Here is a 20,235-nt window from a genome sequence, read left to right on the forward strand (position 1 = left end):
ATCTTCGCCTCCATCCGCCGATCCCGCCGCCACCTGGTTGCCTCACTGTGGCACTCGCAGGTGGCCAACTGCTGCTCGTATTTATTGACTGGTCGAGGAGAAAATGCTGGTGCTGACTTTTTAACTTTTTTCTGCTCCAAATCACGCCTTGATGATACGTCCTTTTTCTTCTTTACCTATCATCCTGTTCCAATCGTGTATCGTTTTTTGTTTTGTCGATGTTTTTGACTTCGATGAAAAATGGCTGTATTTGTTTGCGGGAAGAATAGACGAGCGTCTGTCGAAGGCGCAAAGCTGAGGAAACTGAAAAGGGATTAGGGATTGAAAAAAAGATTGGATTTACATTTTTCAATATTGTTATTTGCCGATGCGTAATTCCAACTCATTAGAAATGATTTTGATTTTAATAATTTGTATAATTTGTTGCTATTTTTACTGCTAACATGGCAAGTGGCCACTGTGGAATGACCTTTTAGTATCAATTACAGGATCTGGTCGCAAGCCGACGAGAAAGACGTCGTTTTTGAGTGGGTGTGACCGAAAGGGTTTTCGGAAATTGTTGTGTGTATACGTAGCCGCCGGACCTTCACCAGTGACACTGACGCCCTCTCAAGATGCGAGCCGCCGCGGTAGCTAGTCCGTGGCCATCCTTGGCTGGCTCTCTGTACCATTTTCCGCCTCGCTACTACAAAGTCCCTTCCTCTCGAACCCTTGTGTCTGTTAGGTTACCCTCTTGATCTGGATTGTTCCTGTTTGTTTCTATATCTCTTTATATGAATTTTCCGATTGGGATTACTTATGCGTAATTATTTTCTTTCGGGATTTATTTCCATGGATCCTTCTTGCTAAACATACGTGATTTGTGGTGGACATCAAAATATGCAGCCTAGCTTCTTCCCAAGACCAACATGGTGGCAAGATTTGGGATTGCCCCTCTCCTGTTTGGCCAAGGTGTGTGTGATTTTTTGTCCCCTTCATTGTAAACATTTTTTTTTATTATTTTGGGGCGGAAAAGATAACAGTGAACAATACTTCACTCGATCTTTACAAACGAAATATTGTCATTGCGTAGCTTCTTTGCTGTGGACACACATGCATAGAATCAGGAAAGTTACAGTTTTTTTCTCCAGGTTTAATTTACATTTAGAAAATAAGACCATAATTTGCAAATAATATTTGTGTTTCTTGAGAAGATGTAAAAAATGAGATCAAGAGAAAAGATAGCTTGCAGATAGTTTGGTTTGCTTTTTGATGTTTATGGTTCTGGTAACAGGGTTGTTTCTGGGAAGACCAGAAAGGACAGAAAGAACAATCAAATTTTGGCTTCTGTTACAGGTACTTCATCATCTTAGTTTTCTGAATCGTTATTTACTGGTGAGCCCATTATGTTTGAGGAAGTCACTGGTCTGATCCATCAACGTAGGTAGCCAGTCTTTTTTTGTTCTCTTTGAGTGCGTGTTCTTTCACTTTGTAGCGCTTGTGCATGATTTATTGCCAAAGGCTCTTTGCCCTTTATAGCCACTTAGTGTATAATTGGCCTCCTTTTGAGATAATTAAGTTAAATCTCATGACCATGAATACTTGCAATATAGTGATACTAAAGTTCCTTTCGCCCTGACTATTATCATAAGATACATATTTAATATTGCTGATCTGTAATGTTAAATAATGGCCTCAAGCAAAAAAATCTCTACAACATTTAATAAGTATTGCTTTGATGTCAGTGCCCTGTTTTTACAATATGATGATGATAAATTCCATCATTTCTTTTCTTCAAGCAGATATTTCTCTTGAACAGTCCATAGAGAATGCTTCTCTTCCAAAAGGTGACATGTGGTCTGTTCATAAATTTGGTGGAACATGTATGGGCACCTCTAAGAGAATTCAGAATGTTGCTGACATAGTCCTCAGTGATTCTTCAGAAAGAAAATTAGTAATTGTTTCTGCGATGTCAACGGTGACTAATATGATGTATGAACTGGTAAACAAAGCTTCATCACGGGATGATTCCTATATATCTGCAATTGATAATGTTTACGAAAAGCACATTGCAACAGCAAAGGATCTTCTTGATGGAGAGGACCTTGCAATATTCTTATCTCAACTGCATGAAGATATTACTGACCTAAAAGCAATGCTTCGCGCCATTTATATAGGTATCTCCCTACTTCTGCTATGTTGCTTTTGTCCCATTGATTCTTTTACTGAAATTAAGTCTGTTGTCATTTGCTACATTATATCTTGATAATCATTAATTTTGCTCAATCATTTTTTGGCTTTCATTATAGATTTACTGTTTGCAGAAGTTGGCTACTAGTTTGTCTAACAAAATTCTCTCATACATTATCTGATATTGCCTGACAATTAATAGACCTTGAAAATTCCTTTTTGCTTTGTGGAGTCTACCTTTTTTTGCCAAACTTTCATAGTTTCATTATTGTCAAATTGCACCTTAGGTACCTTTGTTTGCACAAGAAAAGTAGGGTCGCATTATTATTATTTTATTATTATTAATATTGTTACCTAAAGGAAATTAGAGGTCCTAACTCGAAGGTCTAGATGTGCATAGATACTTCGATACTTGGACTCTTCATCTACTCTCTCTGTTATTAATTATTATTATTATTAATAACCATGTCGGGGCTCAGATTCACACCTATTTTGGGTGCTTATACTAGAGCCCTACTACCTACTACTACAGCATAGAATAACAGATGTAATTTTGTTATGTTTTTCTAAGACCAATGTTTAGATAATAATAAGTTAAGCTTTGTTGGGAGGAAGGGGGGATCAAGAAAGTGGATGGGTATGGGTAGCTCTAGTGTCCTCAAGAATTGGAGAGGCTTTGGTGCCTACTGAGGCACATGTTTTGGGAAGGGGGGATGCTAACCCAATTTAGTTACATAACTGCAGTTATCAATGTCTGCAGAAATATTCATACAATAACCGAGCACTGCCATTTACAAGCAGTGGTAAACAAAATTGCAGCTTAGCACTACATACACAAAGAAGAAAGTAACATCCACACGTTATAGAGAGCTAAGTACTAAAGGAGTCTACGCTAATGGGAATCAAAACCAGAGGAGCTTCCAGCATAATGGTGTATATCCATCATCAAATTTGCAGTCTGGCACTGCAGACTTGCAAAAGTGTTGTTGCTGCTGCTTCCTAATATGTATAGCCAAGTTAATAGGCTGCTATGACATCAAAAATTTGATTCATGGCTGACTATTTTACTTGTATGATCACATCATCACGTGTGTTAGGAAATTATGAAATATAATCAGTCATGAGTAAAATGCATGATTTGAAATTCCTTGTGGATGCTGGATTTATGGAAGAAATCATTCTTTTTGATATTTTTTGGATATTTTGATGAAATTGTTTTTTATGATTCATTTTCTTTCTCAATCTAACGAAAATACTAAAAAAAATATGAAATTACTTCTTTAACTTTTCAATCTGCTAATTTTGCTTATCTTCTGAAGTATCAATTTCAGTTGGTGAACCTTTTCCACCATTATTATTTTGCAGCTGGTCATGCCACGGAATCTTTTTCAGACTTTGTTGTTGGTCATGGAGAGTTATGGTCAGCTCAAATGCTTTCTTACACGATAAAGAAGGTTTCTTTTTGATCATGATGTTTATTTCTTAGGTATGGCAATCTTAGAAGTTAGAACCTAGGAATGACATCCTAGTATTTTTATCTGCTATGCAGTATGGAAAGCCTTGCTGTTGGATGGACACAAGAGATGTCCTTGTTGTAACTCCCACTAGCTCCAATCAAGTTGATCCTGATTATGCTGAATCGGAGAGGAGACTTGAGGAGTGGTTCGCTCATCAGCGTGCTGATATAATAATTGCAACTGGGTTTATAGCTAGTACACCACAGAATATTCCCACTACGTTGAAAAGAGATGGAAGTGACTTCTCAGCTGCCATACTAGGAGCTCTTATTAGGGCTCGGCAAGTCACAATCTGGACGGATGTTGATGGAGTATTTAGTGCTGATCCTAGAAAAGGTTTGACACCTTCATATATATGCATAAGTTTTCTTCTGTGTTTATTTTGTAAATATAGTGAATTGTACAAAGTATTAATTCTTCTACATATCAGTTCTCTGTACTTTCTGAATTGCTGGTTCCTTGGAAAATATGCTTTCTTTGAATTATTTTTTATATTATGCAGTCAGCATATATAAGAATGTGGGAATTGTATACCATCTCCATGTTTAGGAGTTTCTTGGATATGTAAGTGCTAATTTTTTATGGAATAGTAAAAAGGCGTGTTATACTTGTTGGATAAAAGTTTCTTCAAATTTCATTTATAATTGGAAAGATGTGAAATTAACTTGAAGTTGAAATATCACGAAGATAGTGAATATCTTAGTTAAATGGATATGAGTTTTCACAGGTTAAAATTTCTCTACATCTCTTCTATACATTACCTTTTCAAAAGTGTTTTTAATAATAAGTCTCTTCAATATGATCTCTGTGAAATACAAGACAAAGTATCATAAAAAAGGAAAAATGAACAGTATGCATGGTGGCATTGGGTCATACATCGTGAGATTGTTGTTTGGTTGGATAGATTGCTGGCCATTGATTTTTGGCTTCTACATCTTGAAATTTACTGTCCTTTTACAACTTTGTGAATTTTGTTAAAGTTGGCTGGCTCATTGTTCTAGAACCTTGAGTTGTCAGGAAAGAAACCACTTTATTCATTTAGAATGAATATTATCGATAATACCTCTCATGGATGGACGAGCAAATTGGACTAGAATGGCCCACGTCTATCCCTTGACTTAGGGTATATCTTCAAAGGAGTGGAACCACAGAGGAAGAAGTCAAGCAGGTTTACTGAAGAATCTGGTGAATTCATTGGAGGAACTAGATAAGCTTGATAAGCTTATCTGTTCTAGGCCTTATTGGTAGTTGAATTTAGTGACCGCAATCCCCCAAGGGGGGTATCAAAGAGTGGCATTGTAGGGAGGAGTCACGACTTGTGAACCAGGGACTGTCTCTGTTACTTTTTCTATTACATATATATGATTACTATATTGATATGATAGTGTATTAATTACTAACTAATTATTGCACAGTATTATTAATTTTTGTAATACTGTATAATTAATTAGCTGATTAATTAATCAGTATATTTAATTATATATCCTTTCTGAATTAATTATATCTTTATATTAATTTATAACAGATATCTAAATTGTATCTTTATATAATTATGTAAATTATATAAGTTATTACATCATATGTAATTATTTCTTATTTATAATTTGCATAAATTATATCTTATATAATTATAATTTAATTTATAAATAGATTTAATTAAGTATTAATTAATTTAAATTAAATTATGTCATAAATCGGATAAAATATGATAATAAATTATTTAAATCTGATTATAAATCAGTTTAAATTAAATTTTATTAAATGATTATAAATTTTGTATTATAATTATTGTAAAATAATATGGAATCTTACTTTATTACAAGAGATAAATCCCTATTTATACATGAATATAGGGACCTATTCTAGGAGAATTATTCTATAAAGAAAAATAGAATATTTATAACAGAATATTTATCCTTAACAGAATATTGATCCCTAAATATTCTAACACTCTCCCTCAAGCTGGAGAATATAAATCATATGTTCCCAGTTTGTTACATATGTAGTCAATTCGAGAACCTCTCAATGACTTGGTAAATATATATATCTGCTAGTTGATCCTGTGAGTTAACAAAACTAGTAGATATTTCACCAGATATAACTTTTTCTTTGACAAAGTGACAGTCAACTTCAACATGCTTTGTCCTCATGAAAAATTGGATTCGAGGCGATATGCATAGCGGCTTGATTGTCACATATAAGTGACATTTGTATAACATCTCCAAATCTTAACTCTTGAAGCAATTGTTTGAGCCATATAAGCTCTTGACTGGTTATGGCCATAGCTCGATATTTTGCCTTTACACTAGATCTTGTCACAACATTCTGCTTTTTGCTTTTCCAAGAAATAAGGTTATCTCCGACAAATATACAAAAACCAGAAGTAGATTTCCTATCAATGGGAGATCCTGCCCAATCTGCATCAGAATAGCCTATGACTCGAGTATGTCCTTGTCTCCGTACAAAAGACCCTTTCCTGGAGCACCTCTGATATATCGGATAATGCGTGTCACAGCATCCCAATGTTTCTTGCATGGAGAGTTGAGAAACTGACTTACTACACTTACTGCAAAAGAGATATCCGGACGAGTAACAGTAAGGTAGCTTAATCTCCCTACTAATCGTCTGTATCGTTCAGGATCTGGAAAAGACTCCCCCTGATTTGGCATGAGCTTGACATTAGGATCCATAGGTGTGTCAACTGTTTTTGAGTTTAACATGCCTGTTTCTTCTAGAATATCCATTGCATACTTCCTTTGGGATATGATAATCCCATCTTTGGACTGTGTTACCTCTATCCTCAAAAAATATTTGAGTTTGTCGAGATCTTTTGTCTGAAAATGTTTGAAAAGATGTTTCACCTGTGAAATCCCAAGATGATCACTATCTGTGATAACAATATCATCAACATAAACTACTAAGTAGATGCAACCAGTAGATGAGTGACGATAAAAGACAGAATGGTCAGCCTCACTCCGGGTCATGCCAAACTGTTGAATTACAGTACTAAATCTACTGAACCATGCTCTGGGAGACTGCTTGAGGCCATATAAAGATTTCCGCAGGTGACATACAAGACCAGAAGACTCCCTCTGAGCAACAAAATACGGAGGTTGCTTTATGTAGACTTCCTCGAGCAGGTCACCATGTAAGAAAGCATTTTTGATGTCCAACTGATAAAGAGGCCAATGTCGAATTGCAGCAATGGACAGGAATAAACGCACAGAGGATAGCTTGGCAACAGGAGAAAAAGTGTCTTCGTAAATCCAATCCGAAGATCTGAGTATATCCTTTAGCAACGAGGCGAGCCTTAAGCCGGTCAACTTTTCCGTCTGGACCAATCTTCACTGTATATACCCATCGACAATCGACAACTGACTTCCCTGGCGGTAGAGGAACGAGGTCTTAAGTCCCATTGCTTTGTAAGACACACATTTCATCGAGCATAGTCTGTTTCCATCCTGGATGGACAAAGGCATCACCTGCAGTCTTCGGAAGAGAAACAGACGACAAAGAGGAAAGACAAGCAAAATAGAAAGGAGAAACATGATGATAACTCAAAGAAACATAATGAGGAGAAGGATTACGAGTGGAACTCACACCTTTCCGAAGTGCAATGGGAATATCAGACTCAAGAGATGGGACCGGAGGACGAGGTGAAAGACTTGGCTCCAAAGATGTGTTTATGGTAGTGTCAGGGGTGGTCGGCGGCAAAGTAGGACAAGGATGACGCTGATAAACCTGCAATGGAGGAGATGTCTCCGGAGGCGACAGAGACTCCTCCAAAGGATGAAAGATAGCCATTGGTGCAGGCGTAGAAGGAGAAAACTTGGACGGAGATCCGTTAGGCCCAAAAAATGAAACCGAATCAAAGAACGTGACATCAGCAGAGATGAAGTACCGACGGAGAGTAGGGGAATAACACTTGTACCATTTCTGAGATCGTGGGTACCCAAGAAAGACACACTTATGAGATCGGGAAGAGAGTTTGTCAATGCCAGGATCGAGAGCATGTGCAAAACATATAGAACCAAAGATCCTAGGTGGTAAAGGATGAAGAGACTGATGAGGATAAAGAACATGATAAGGTATTTGACCTTGTAGAGTGGAGGAAGGCATGCGATTGATGAGATAACACACAGTAAGTACAGCGTCACCCCAAAACTGAAGAGGAACATGAGAATGAAGAAGAAGAGTCCGGGTGGTCTCAAGAAGATGACGATTCTTGCGTTCAACAACTCCATTCTGTTGAGAGGTATGAGGACAAGACGTCCGATGCAACACACCATGAGACGCCAAGAAGGTCTGAAATGGAGTAGATAGATACTCACGTGCATTATCACTTTGTAAGGTTCGAAGAGAAATATCAAATTGAGTTTTAATTTCATAGAAAAAAGATTGAAAAAGAGAAAACAACTCCGAACGATCCTTCATCAGATATAACCAAGTGCAACGGGAAAAATCGTCTATAAAGGTAACAAAGTATTGTGATCCCAATGTAGAAGAAACACGACTAGGACCCCAAACATCGGAATGAACCAAAGCAAAAGGTGACGTAGCTCGATTCACAGTGCGAGGAGCAAAAGAACTACGAACATACTTTCCTAATTGACATGATTCACAAGATAAAGAATCTAAGTGAGAAAGATCAGGATGTAATTGTTTCAACTTATCAAGACCTGGATGTCCCAACTGAGCATGAATAAGAAGGGGAGATGTAGCCGCCGAACCAACAAGAGAGGACTGTTGAAGCCGATATAGGCCATGAGACTCATATCCGAAGTCAATTATCCTCCCCGTACTCCTATCTTGTAAGGAAACAGAAGATTTAGTAAACGAGATGACACAATCAAGAGACCGAGTAAGCTGACTAATTGATAATAAATTAAAGGGAGCACCGGGAACATAAAGAACATTATGAATAGAAAGAGACGGAGAAGGATGAACAATACCGACACCCTGGAACTAAATTTGAGAATCATTTGCCATGGTGACAAAGGGTAAATAACCAGAAGTAGAGAGAGAAGAAAAAAGTGATCTATTACCAGTGATGTGATCGGTGGCCCCGGAATCAAGAACCCAAGAACTCGAAGAGCGAGATATGCCAGTAAAGGAATTACCAGTGAGTGCAACGGCAACAGGGGAATCAAAGACCTTTTGATCCTCATACCATTTCAGAAAGTCGTTATAGGAAGGTGGTGGGGTTGGATTTGGGGGCAACAGTGAAGTGGAAGCTGAAGGAGCAACAGAACTCTGAACGATCTGCGTAGTATAGGAAGGTCGATCATGTAGACTTTAACATTTATCAATCATGTGTCCTGGTCGGTGGCAATGATCACATCAAGGGCGTCTTTTGCCACCCTTACGAGGTGGAGGTGTGTTATTGTTTCGAGAGACCAAAGTTGATGAGTAGGGAAGCGTACCGAAGGCCTGTTTTGCCATCCAAAGCATTCATGCGTTGCTCGCTCTCTTTTGTATTTGCTCCTGACGGCACGGTGGTTGCTGAGCGTTTTGCTGCCCAATGTCAAAGCGGCAGATAGAGGTGCCGCCTGAAGGATCACCTTTGTTGATTCGAAATTGACGGCCGGAAGCAGTGAGCTGAGAGGAGAAGAAGTCGTCGGCGGAAGAGGGATCGCAAGAGAAGAAGTCGCGATCTGGTCGATAAAGACGGCGAACAGAAATGCACGCGAGGAAAACGCGTGGCGAATAGAGAGAGAAGGAAGAGGATTGGTTCGGGCGGATAACCCTAAACCTAATCTTGCTCTGATACCATGTAAAATAATATGAAATCTTATTTTATTACAAGAGATAAGCCTCTATTTATACATGAATATAGGGACCTATTTTAGGAGAATTATTCTATAAAGAAAAATAGAATATTTATCCCTAACAGAATATTTATCCTTAACAGAATATTTATCCCTAAATATTCTAACAATTATATTCAAACAAAACTAACCAATCAACTCAATTTATTATCTCAAATATGAACCATCATAATTAGAAGTCTCATAACTATACTAATATAATACAGTATTGAAATTGTATCATTCAATGAAAGAATGAAACTCTGCCATGGCTTGTAATTTTAAATGTTGCCTAGTAATATGGTTAAATTGATTGATTGACTACTTATCCTACAAACTCAAACTATTGGGATAGAGACGTATTCATTCAGTTATATTCTTTACAAACCTGACAACCACGTAGATTAGAATACACTTTCTGGTGATAATATATCAAACAACAAGGAGATATTATTGTTCACAAACTTTTTTGAATTTGCAGTTAGCGAAGCTGTGATACTGAGGACATTATCTTATCAAGAGGCTTGGGAAATGGTGAGTGTTAGTTAATTGCTCATATTACTACTACGGATTACATTGATCAGCGACTTAGAATTGTGAATTTGTTTGCAGTCATACTTCGGGGCAAATGTTCTACACCCACGCACTATCATTCCAGTGATGAAACATAGCATACCTATAGTGATCAGAAATATTTTTAATCTATCTGCTTCTGGGACGACAATTTGTCAGGTGCCTGTCAACGAAAATGTTGACAAAAAAAGCTTGGAGACTGTTGTCAAAGCATTTGCTACTATAGATAACCTAGCACTTGTTAATGTCGAAGGGTAAGTTGTTTAGTAGTGCATTATCCTTAATTCTCTATTTTTTAATTAATTGGTGTCTGATTCTTAAGTTTGATATTCTGCAGAACTGGAATGGCTGGTGTTCCTGGTACAGCTAGTGCAATCTTTGCTACTGTGAAGGATGTTGGAGCTAATGTTATCATGATCTCTCAGGTTTATCAAGTTATACTATAATCTTATAGTTTTTTTTTCCAGTTATATCTAAATTGTTAAGTTACTTGCAGGCTAGCAGTGAGCACTCTGTTTGCTTTGCTGTCCCAGAAAATGAAGTAAAAGCAGTTTCTGCTGCCTTACACACTAGATTCCGCCAAGCTTTAGAGGCAGGAAGGCTTTCTAAGGTATTTGCCATTACTTTTTGCAGACGTAAATGACATGCTTTATATCATAATTTATGCTCTTGATATTGTGGGGTTTAGATGTCCTGGACTAAGTGTTTTCAAAAATAAATAAATAAATACAAGAAAAAAGAAAGAAAAACCTTCCTACACCTTAACTCGTGGTATAAATTTGGTACGCATATATGCCAAACGCTAATGATCCCTGCAGTTGTGTTTTAATTGTAAATAACATTTGATATTTTGAATCTAACAGTGTTTAATATACCTGAATAATTGTACATTTACATGGACATATACACCCAAATAAACCAGCTTGACCAAACTTGAAAATAATCTGTCTTGGCCAGACTAGTGTGATTACTTTGCCACTGGGCTCAAAGCTTGAACTAACCTGTGAACATGAATAACAGCCTGTCATATGGTGCTTTTTAGTCAGTTTATGTAACCACTGGACCATCTTGTGTGGTATTACTATTCAGTAGATAAGAAAGCATTTTGCATGGTAAATAATAAAGCAAGGTTGTCACGTAGTGTATCTAACTAGCCTCAGGTGCCAGCATGTACCATATTGTTCTTTCTTTTGCAAGTACCATATTGTTCTTGTTTTCTGTATGTTATTATTCTCAGTTTCCCTCTTCATACAATTTTTGTAGCTAGTTTGATCGTTAGAGTTTAAATTTTAGAATGCTAGTATCTGATGATATAACTCAAGATCTCTATCTGTTTTTCTTTTTAAATATATAAACTTTGATACTGAATTTCAACTTCTGTCACTGGCTACTTATTTTTCTGAAGGCCAGATTTATGGGGACTTTGTGATACCCTTTTAACTAGTCACATAATGTTTTTCGTTTTCTTGTCTAGTTCTTTCGTCATTCTTCTGAGATTTTTTGTTTGAATGGGGAAGCTCGATATACTAAATCTTAGTCTTCTCACTGATGTTTGATTTAGGCTTTCATTTAAATGTATCTTTCTTCATGATTATGTGTCATGGACTCATGGTAAAGTTATTATCATCCATGACGTGGGCGGTTCTTGTTTGAATCAGCCTTAATTGCTTTAGTGATGATAGGTCCACAGAACTTGCATTGTGCATTAGCAGGAATATAAGGTTCCCAATGCATCTTGATTATGTTTGTTTTTATATAATTCAAAGGATCATATTTGTTTCTTTCTATCAAAACTATCTGCAATATGCTGGTGTGTTTTTATTGTCATTACATATTGGTTCTTCAAGGCTATGTTTACATATAAGCAAAAGATGAGGATTTGACATGACATCATTTCTGTCATTTTCCTCCATACGCTTAATAATTCATGGTAGTGGTCACTTTATTTTTTTTTCTATAGACTGTTGAATTCTAGTTTTCATTTCTTCTCCTACTCTGCTGTTTACTGCAGGTTGAGGTCATTCCCAAATGTAGCATTTTGGCAGCTGTTGGCCAAAAAATGGCTAGCACCCCAGGAGTCAGTGCTACTCTTTTTGATGCATTAGCAAAGGTATTACTTTTACTGTTATTGATGCTGTTTTTGTTGGTATAGTAATCAGATGATCAGTTGGCATACTAGAGTTTCTTATTTCTGAGAATATGGTTCCTTAACCTACTGGATTATTTTTCTTTTGAGAATGCATATTGATTTTGATTTCCAGGCTAGCATAAATGTGCGAGCTATTGCTCAAGGTTGCAGTGAATACAATATAACTGTGGTGCTGAAACAAGAAGATTGCATTCGAGCTCTGCGAGCTGCTCATTCACGATTCTACCTTTCAAAAACAACGTTAGCTATGGGGATCATTGGGCCTGGTTTAATTGGGGGAACACTGCTTGATCAGCTTAGGGATCAGGTGCTTGACTTATTGTCAAATTTCCAACAACTTAAATAATATATTATTGACAACTTCTTTAAATAATAAGAATACATGTGACTCGGACGAATAGTTTTCATGTTCAATATCTTTTAATGGACTGTTCAAACTGTTACAATTATTGTTTACCTGTCTGTGATTTATCTGGTTGTCATTTGGTTATTCATATTGCCATGGCACGACCCAATTAAATTTTGTCCTCTCTCTTTCACAAAATTGGTTCTGGTTTCAGTTTAAATTTTGAAAAAATTACCCAACTTTACCTTGAAGACCCACCAACTCAGTTATCATTGCCAAAATAAATGTGTGTGTTGCTACGCTCTTTGTTCAATTGATCTAGTAGTTGGTCATAGTGTCATAGATTTGTTGCTAGAGCTTATGAATTGAATAGTGCCTCAATATAATGAAATGTTACACTTGCGATTGTGCAGACAGCAACTCTCAAGGAAAAATTTAACATTGATCTGCGTGTTATGGGAATCACTGGTTCAAGCAAAATGGTTTTGAGTGACACGTAAGTTACAAACTCATGCTTTCTGTATGTTCAGTAGTTTTTATCTCATGCTGGGATAGTAAATATCACAGTTAATCTGCCTATAAGGCATATTGGTTTCTTTTAACTATCTACTTGTTAGCAAATCAATGAATTCTTTTTAATGAATAGAAAACTGTTTGCTGTAATCATATATTGAAAATTACTATAATGTATTTGACTTAATGCACTGGCAAAAAGGAGGAAAACAAATCAAATTTGTGACTGTAGTTGCATAATTAATTGCCTCTTAGGAACATATGTACACAAAGTTAATAGGTTGGTAGGTATTTCCAGATATATTCATTGTATTACACTCAGCATCTTAGGTAGCTTCACCTTAATACGATTTAACAACATTTTACCTTAGTATGAAATAATTAACTAATAGATAAATAATGAAAATGGCAAGGATGTTAAACGTTTGAAAAAAAATAAATATGGCAACATGTGGTTATGCCTCTCTTCTATTGTAAATTTAACTGTGTGTAAGTATACAATTTGAGAATCAGTGGGAGTTGAAAGAGTCTAGCTAGTAATCTGATGCAGTGGGAGCATCAATCTTTCACTGTGATTCAAGAATTTAAATACTGATGTTGCAGAAAATCCATGTATAAACCTTTATACATAATGAAGAAATTTTCCAGAATTTAAGTGCTGATATTGCAGAAAATCCATGTATAAACCTTTATGCATAATCAGGAAACTAGGACTATCCTTATTTTCTTGGTGTCTTATTATGCATAAGGTATCTGTTTTATTGTTCCACTTGGTTATGTAGGTCTATTCCACTAAGGTAAGTTTGACATAAGTTTTGCATGTCACCACATGCTTCAGTTCAAACCTCTTCTGTTAAAAGGGACCTGGCATTTTATTTGTCGAGCAGTCTGCAAAAGGTGCCCGCCTATATTTCAGTTATTTTTGTTTTTTCCCCCAGTTTGCGAAACAAGTTCGTCTATAAACCCAGTACCTTTTGATGCAAGGTTGTCGCTGATTTTCCATAAGCAGGTTGTCGAGGGTCGAATCTTCTTGAGTAGGCATTTTTTTTCTTTGAGAATCTTTTCCTCTCCTTTGGTTTGATAATGCTTTGGAGCAAATTGCTGTGGGCCAAATCTTTGTCTAGAATTGTAGGTTATAGTGAACAGTTGGAACATTTTACCACTTGCTGATAGAGCTAAGGCCCAGGGTTTTCACTCTTCTGTTACATTTTTGGCAGTACAGTTTGCATGATCATGTTTCAATCAACCAAGAGGAAATAGTTGATAAACTTTGCTTTCATGTGAATGATAATAGTCAAAACCAAATGTGATCTTTCTGAAATAGTAGAAGGTGTATAAAATAAGGAAGTGTGAGACGAGCTATGATCTTTGAGAGGAAGTAGCCCATGGAGAACTTCAAGAAATGACTATTGATCTTTTTTTTTAATCTAAATTATCTCAAGCATTTCCTTCCATGACGCTAAGGAAAAAAAAAGAGCAACTTTGAAGAGAGAGCTTAGTCTTACCTTGCATTCTACTGTAATTTGCTGATCCGACTAAAGGCCAGATGGACCAGGTATGGGTGGGTTGGTACATAGTCCAATACTAATCCAAGTGATTTAGGTACTTGAATTGGTTGGAAATTTGCTGCTTCAAGTGGAAGCTTCTATTTCACTCATACCGTGCGGGATCAACTCCTTCGTCTTGGTTCAGTATGTATTTGTTTCATTTTTATCAAGTGGATCACATTCGCCCATTGTATGAACCAAAGCATTGCGATGACTTTGGAGCTTCAGTCTGGAATTCAGGCATTTTCCCCCGGTTCATGGCCATTTTTAACACATCCCATAACTATGATGCAGAGGAATCGACTTGAGTATTTGGCGAGAAGTACAAAAAGAAAAAGCTGAAGTAGCTGACTTGGACAAATTTGCAAAGCATGTGCATGAAAATCACTTTTTCCCAAATACAGTTTTGGTAGACTGTACGGCAGATACAAATGTTGCAAACCACTATTATGATTGGTTGCGTAAAGGCATCCATGTCATTACTCCTAACAAAAAGGCGAACTCAGGACCACTTGATCGGGTAACCATTCTGTTTTGACAGATTTAACTTCCTTTTTTTTTTTTTTTACAATTTTGTTTAGGGAAGTTTCTTTGGCATCCAAATAATTATTTTGTCATTTTGTTAATTATTCACTCCAGCATGTTATTTTCACACTTTCACTTGAGGGAAGATTCACAGCTGCAACTCAAATTGGAACCTTAAAACATAATGGCTAAATATTTACTGGCTGGGAACTGCAGATATTATTATGTAATAATTCATACTGCTACTTTCATAATATGCAGATGTATGATTTTTTTTTCCTTCAATATACTCCTAACACTTCAAATTCTGAAGTTTGACATTTCTATACTAAATTTAATGAAGCTTAGGAATGATTGATGGTTTAGTGGCTTGGAAGAGACCAACCCTTATTGAAGCTTTCTGAATTCGTTGGTTTGCTAGTCATTTTGAAATGGTAAATGCCACATGCAACTCAGTTTCTTAAAGAAGACAATGCATATTTGAATCAGTGAATTTCAAATTGAATTTACTAGGTATGATGAGCAAGTGTAAGTCTTCCATTCCCTGTGAGTGGAATTCGGGTTTTATATATTAATTGTGTTCACTTCTTATATTGAACTAATAATAATTTAACATTTCTTGACAACTTTATGTATTAGTTATTGAAACCTTTGAAAAAGTTTCCCTTTAGGGATGATGTGACATGCTGCAATTGGATTGCCTGCTGTTCTGCATGTTGTAGGGACACCCATGCAAGCGTACACACTTAGAAATATATTCTCAATTCTTTCTGAACCATGTAGTTGAAACTGAGTCTCCAATTAGGACCACCATACGGATAGCTTCCAGTCCTGTCATTGGATGTCACAGTATAAATGATGTAAATATCTTGTTTTTGATTGGTTCAAAGATTTGCTTGTGGTTGAATTTTTTAATTGGCCTTTGATGGTTAAGGCTTTATCGTTATTCCTTCAGTTCACATATGCTTCTGAGCTATTCACCAAGAATATTGACATGCATCTTGCAGTATCTAAAACTAAGGACGCTACAGCGTCTATCCTACACTCATTACTTCTATGAAGCAACAGTAGGTGCTGGACTCCCAATCATCAGCACTTTGCGGGGGCTACTTGAAACTGGTGATAAAATTTTGCATATTGAGGGCATATTCAGGTACTGTAACTAGAGACACACTAACATGGCGTAACATTTGAAGAGGAGTTTTAGAATGTCTTGGATTGCATTTCTTTGTTTTGATTTTTCCCAACCTATCTCATTGACTCCTGTGGCGCTCTTGTTTGGTGGTTTTTTGCAGTGGTACTTTGAGTTATATATTTAATAACTTTGAAGGATCTCGGGCTTTTAGTGAAGTTGTATCTGAAGCAAAGGAAGCTGGATTTACTGAACCTGATCCAAGAGATGATCTATCTGGAACAGATGTTGCAAGAAAGGTGAATGCATGAGTCCTTTTCTTTGCTAATGTCTGTTATGAAGAATGTTTGGTTTCTACTAGCATCTGCAATCAATTCAATGTGGTTAAGTTTTTTTAGTTCGGTTTTGTCAGTCATTTTATCTTAGAGTCTGTTTCTTTTTATTATGGAAGGTGATAATCCTTGCAAGGGAATCAGGTCTAAAGCTTGAGCTTTCTGACATTCCTGTCCGGAGTCTTGTTCCAGAACCTCTAAGAGTAAGAAACTAAGAATGTTGCAAAAATGATGATCAATGATTCTTACTTGCCCAACATAATTATTTTCTTACTCGTACATTTTTAGGCTTGTTCTTCGTCAGAGGAATTCATGCAGCAACTCCCCAACTTCGATACAGAATTTTCAAAGGAAAGACAAGATGCTGAAGCTGCAGGTGAGGTGAGTGAACTAATCCATCCATTTACTTCTACTTGTTCTTTTGTGAATGCTTCATTAGTGAGCGGGCACATTAGCACATCTTCATCTCTATTGTGCAGGTGTTGCGCTATGTTGGTGTTGTTGATGTTGTTAACGAGAAAGGTTTTGTAGAGTTGAGAAGATACAAGAGGGAACACCCATTTGCACAGCTTTCTGGATCCGATAATATTATAGCTTTTACCACCACAAGGTACAGTGACCAGACACTGATTGTCCGCGGCCCTGGTGCTGGTGCTGAAGTCACTGCAGGCGGAGTCTTCAGTGATATCCTCAGATTAGCGTCATATCTTGGTGCTCCATCGTAAACAGTTAGAACCCACTGCCACATGCTATTGGGAATCTAATGCGTTTTCTGTATCGACGAATTCACCAGGAAAACTGGAAATTTGAAGTACGGATGAAGTTTTCTCTTCCTAAATTGGCACTAGACTAATATGAATCATAAGACTTCAAACATTTGCTTTATTTTATCAAACTTTTTTTGCTGTTTTTTAATGTGTTCTGGAACTTTCCTTCTGTAATGGAAATGGAATAAATGAGCCGCTGGTGTTTTCTAATATGGAAAACATGCATTCCCGTTTGCATATGCTTTATTGTATATTGCCTTTTTGAGTCATTTTTTAAGGCCAGGGTTTTGATTATCGAGCCATATCTGATCATTTCGATTATTAAATCAATAACTTATTAGTAAAGTAATATGGCACGAGTGGTGTTGTATCTATTAATTTTCATATTTTAAAACTTTAAAATTCTAAATCAACAATAATATGTTAAATAAGTAAATTAATTAGTGAGTGGAGCCCAAAGTTAAAGAGTAGCTTGGAGTCGCACTGTTTACGATATCAACCAACAGTTTAAACACACCAATGGCCATCCAATCAAGATTTTTTTTTTATTATGATGAAGATATTAAGATCTTACATATCTCATTAATTTTGAAAATGATCGATCATCAAAATAAATTGCATAAATATCCACAATCCGATGGCTCAGTCCAACATCATGGGCACTCAGTAATGCACTACGTGAGAATCAAATCCTCACTGGATTATCTACCTCGCCGTTTACCATAACACCGTGCCTCAGGGGAGCTGAGGTCTCCTTTTCCTGAATCATTACTTAGTTCTGTGTATGTCGTGTGGCATAACTAAATTTGGACGGCAACACTGTATTGGCATTGTTGCCCACTGTAGGTGCTGCTAACAGTGACAGGCGTCTGTGTCAGAGTTCCTGCACCGTCAGACTGCTATTTTCGTCTTCATGCATGCAGTTGCATGGTGCTCGATCGCTTACCTACTACTCCTCCTCCTCCTCCTCCTCCTCCTCCTCAGTCTCTATCGATCCATCGAGTCAGCAAATTCCAAATGCTACCAGCCAAATTGCAGCAGCTGGGAGCTAGTAACCCCATCGGCCCATCCATGGCGCCTACGGCAACCTCTTCAAGAATCCTGCTGTCCACTCGCCATCGCTTCGGCAGATCATGCTCCTCCCACCACACTACTACTGTCTCCCCCCTGCTCTGCTGCATGCATGCATGCCGCATTTATTCACTTATAGAGAAATGTGCGTCTGTTGCTCGTGCCGTCAATTATTGAGCTGGAGCCATCCAAAGGATCTATCTATCGATCGATCGATGCGATGCATTGGACAGAAACAGCATAAGAATCGAGAGTTTGGAGCCAAAGACAGCCGCTTTTCATCACCTCAAGGTCCTCTGCAAATTAGGCCATGTAGCAAGCAGCTTTCGTGCCTCCTCTTCCATGACCCAACAGCCGTTGAATCAGCTCCGTACACGCCAAGACAACGACGTCGAATACGTTCCTTTTATATAATTATATTTACCCCCGCGCAACCAGATAATATACTTCCGCTGTTCTTCTTCTTCTTCTTTTCCACTTCATATAAACTCCTCCCTCCACCTTTAATTTCTCTTGCCTTGTTTACCTTGATCATCTTGACCGATCAAAGTTCGATCGATATATTAAAGAAAGCTAAATATCGAAAGGAAGATGCTGGTTTATTGAAAGGAGAGGGAGATGGGGCTGGAGAGTACAGGGGAGTCTCGAAGGCGGCCGGCGGAGGGGGATCCAATGCCGGCGGCTGGAGGCGGAAGGGAGCGGTGCCCTCGGTGCGAGTCGCGGGACACCAAGTTTTGTTACTACAACAACTACAACATGTCGCAGCCCCGGCACTTCTGCAAGTCCTGCCGACGCTACTGGACGCTCGGCGGCGCGCTCCGCAACGTCCCCATCGGTGGGGCCTCCCGAAAGCGGTTCCGTCCCTCGCCGAATCCTGCCGAGTGCCAGCCAGGCCGATCCCTTCCCCCGCCCCCGTCGGCTGGCTTAGTAGGGCTCTCCTCGGATTTTCCGGCGGCGCAGGACTCGCTGCTCCCTGGCGGCGCAGTACTCATGCGTCTGGACGAGCCTTTCCTGCCCGGGCTGGGGCTGGGGCTGGGTCTCGGGATCGGGTGCGGCGCCGGGGTGGCGGAGGAGATGGCCGGCTTCGGCCTTGGCCACGGCATGCTGTGGGCGGCCCACTCGCTGCTCGACGAGTCCGGAGACGCGTGGCATGTGGGAAGCGGCGTCGGTGGCGTAGACTACTTCGTGACGTCGGGTCCGGCAACCTCCGGGGCTCGGACGGACCTCGCCATTTCCGCTCCAGCCGACGCAGGCGGCGCTCCGGCCAGTGACTTCCATTAGCTAGTTCAAACCTCGCTTCCGACAGTGGCATTCACGTGAATAGTTGGTAGTTTGGGGGGGGGGGGGGGGGGGGGGGGGGGGGGGGGGGGGGGGGGGGGGGGGGGGTTTCCAGTTCTCTTTCCATCTTGGATAACCCCATAATTTCGTACTTAAATGTGCTAACTGTGTATCTTTTCTTTTCTTATTAATCATTTACTAAGTCAAGTTTGATGGATCCCAATACAATTTCGACGGTACATTTGATTATTCCTAATTAATAGTGTCATTACTAAGTGCTCTATGATTCTTTAATTTATAATAAAATGAATGTAAAATCTAATTTATACAAAATAGTATAAAATGTAAAATTAATGTGAGCCTCTCCACGAGTGCTGCTTAACTTACATCCATATCAACAATAACAAAATAATCTGTGGGAGAGAGATTTTTCTTGGTGATCAAAATCTTCTAACATGATCAAAATCTGTCTGCCTTTTGAGTTAATTAAATGAGTTAGTTGAGTTGAA

The 20,235-nt window shown here is 38.2% G+C and overlaps 2 protein-coding genes across 2 annotated transcripts; both read left to right on the forward strand.

Moving 5' to 3' along the window:
* The first annotated feature begins 488 nt into the window (after positions 1-488).
* On the forward strand, positions 489-17,495 carry LOC141823925 (bifunctional aspartokinase/homoserine dehydrogenase 1, chloroplastic-like). The gene is made up of 19 exons (XM_074711133.1): positions 489-724; positions 886-951; positions 1,274-1,335; positions 1,782-2,156; positions 3,535-3,623; positions 3,719-4,022; positions 9,975-10,027; positions 10,106-10,320; positions 10,404-10,491; positions 10,563-10,676; positions 12,078-12,176; positions 12,328-12,522; positions 12,975-13,057; positions 14,916-15,141; positions 16,154-16,299; positions 16,442-16,577; positions 16,730-16,813; positions 16,899-16,991; positions 17,090-17,495. Exons 1-19 carry the CDS (start codon positions 615-617, stop codon positions 17,333-17,335), a joined length of 2,784 nt encoding a protein of 927 aa, XP_074567234.1. The 5' UTR covers positions 489-614; the 3' UTR covers positions 17,336-17,495.
* Positions 17,496-19,066: 1,571 nt separating this feature from the next.
* On the forward strand, positions 19,067-19,729 carry LOC141822783 (uncharacterized). Its single transcript, XM_074710111.1, has one exon. It carries the CDS (start codon positions 19,067-19,069, stop codon positions 19,727-19,729), a length of 663 nt encoding a protein of 220 aa, XP_074566212.1.
* The last annotated feature ends 506 nt before the right edge of the window (positions 19,730-20,235 follow it).

The sequence above is a fragment of the Curcuma longa genome, chromosome 3 (genome assembly GCF_044706935.1).
Source record: "Curcuma longa cultivar G26 ecotype Majalengka, Jawa Barat chromosome 3, ITB_CL_G26_1.1, whole genome shotgun sequence".
Lineage (NCBI taxonomy): Eukaryota > Viridiplantae > Streptophyta > Magnoliopsida > Zingiberales > Zingiberaceae > Curcuma > Curcuma longa.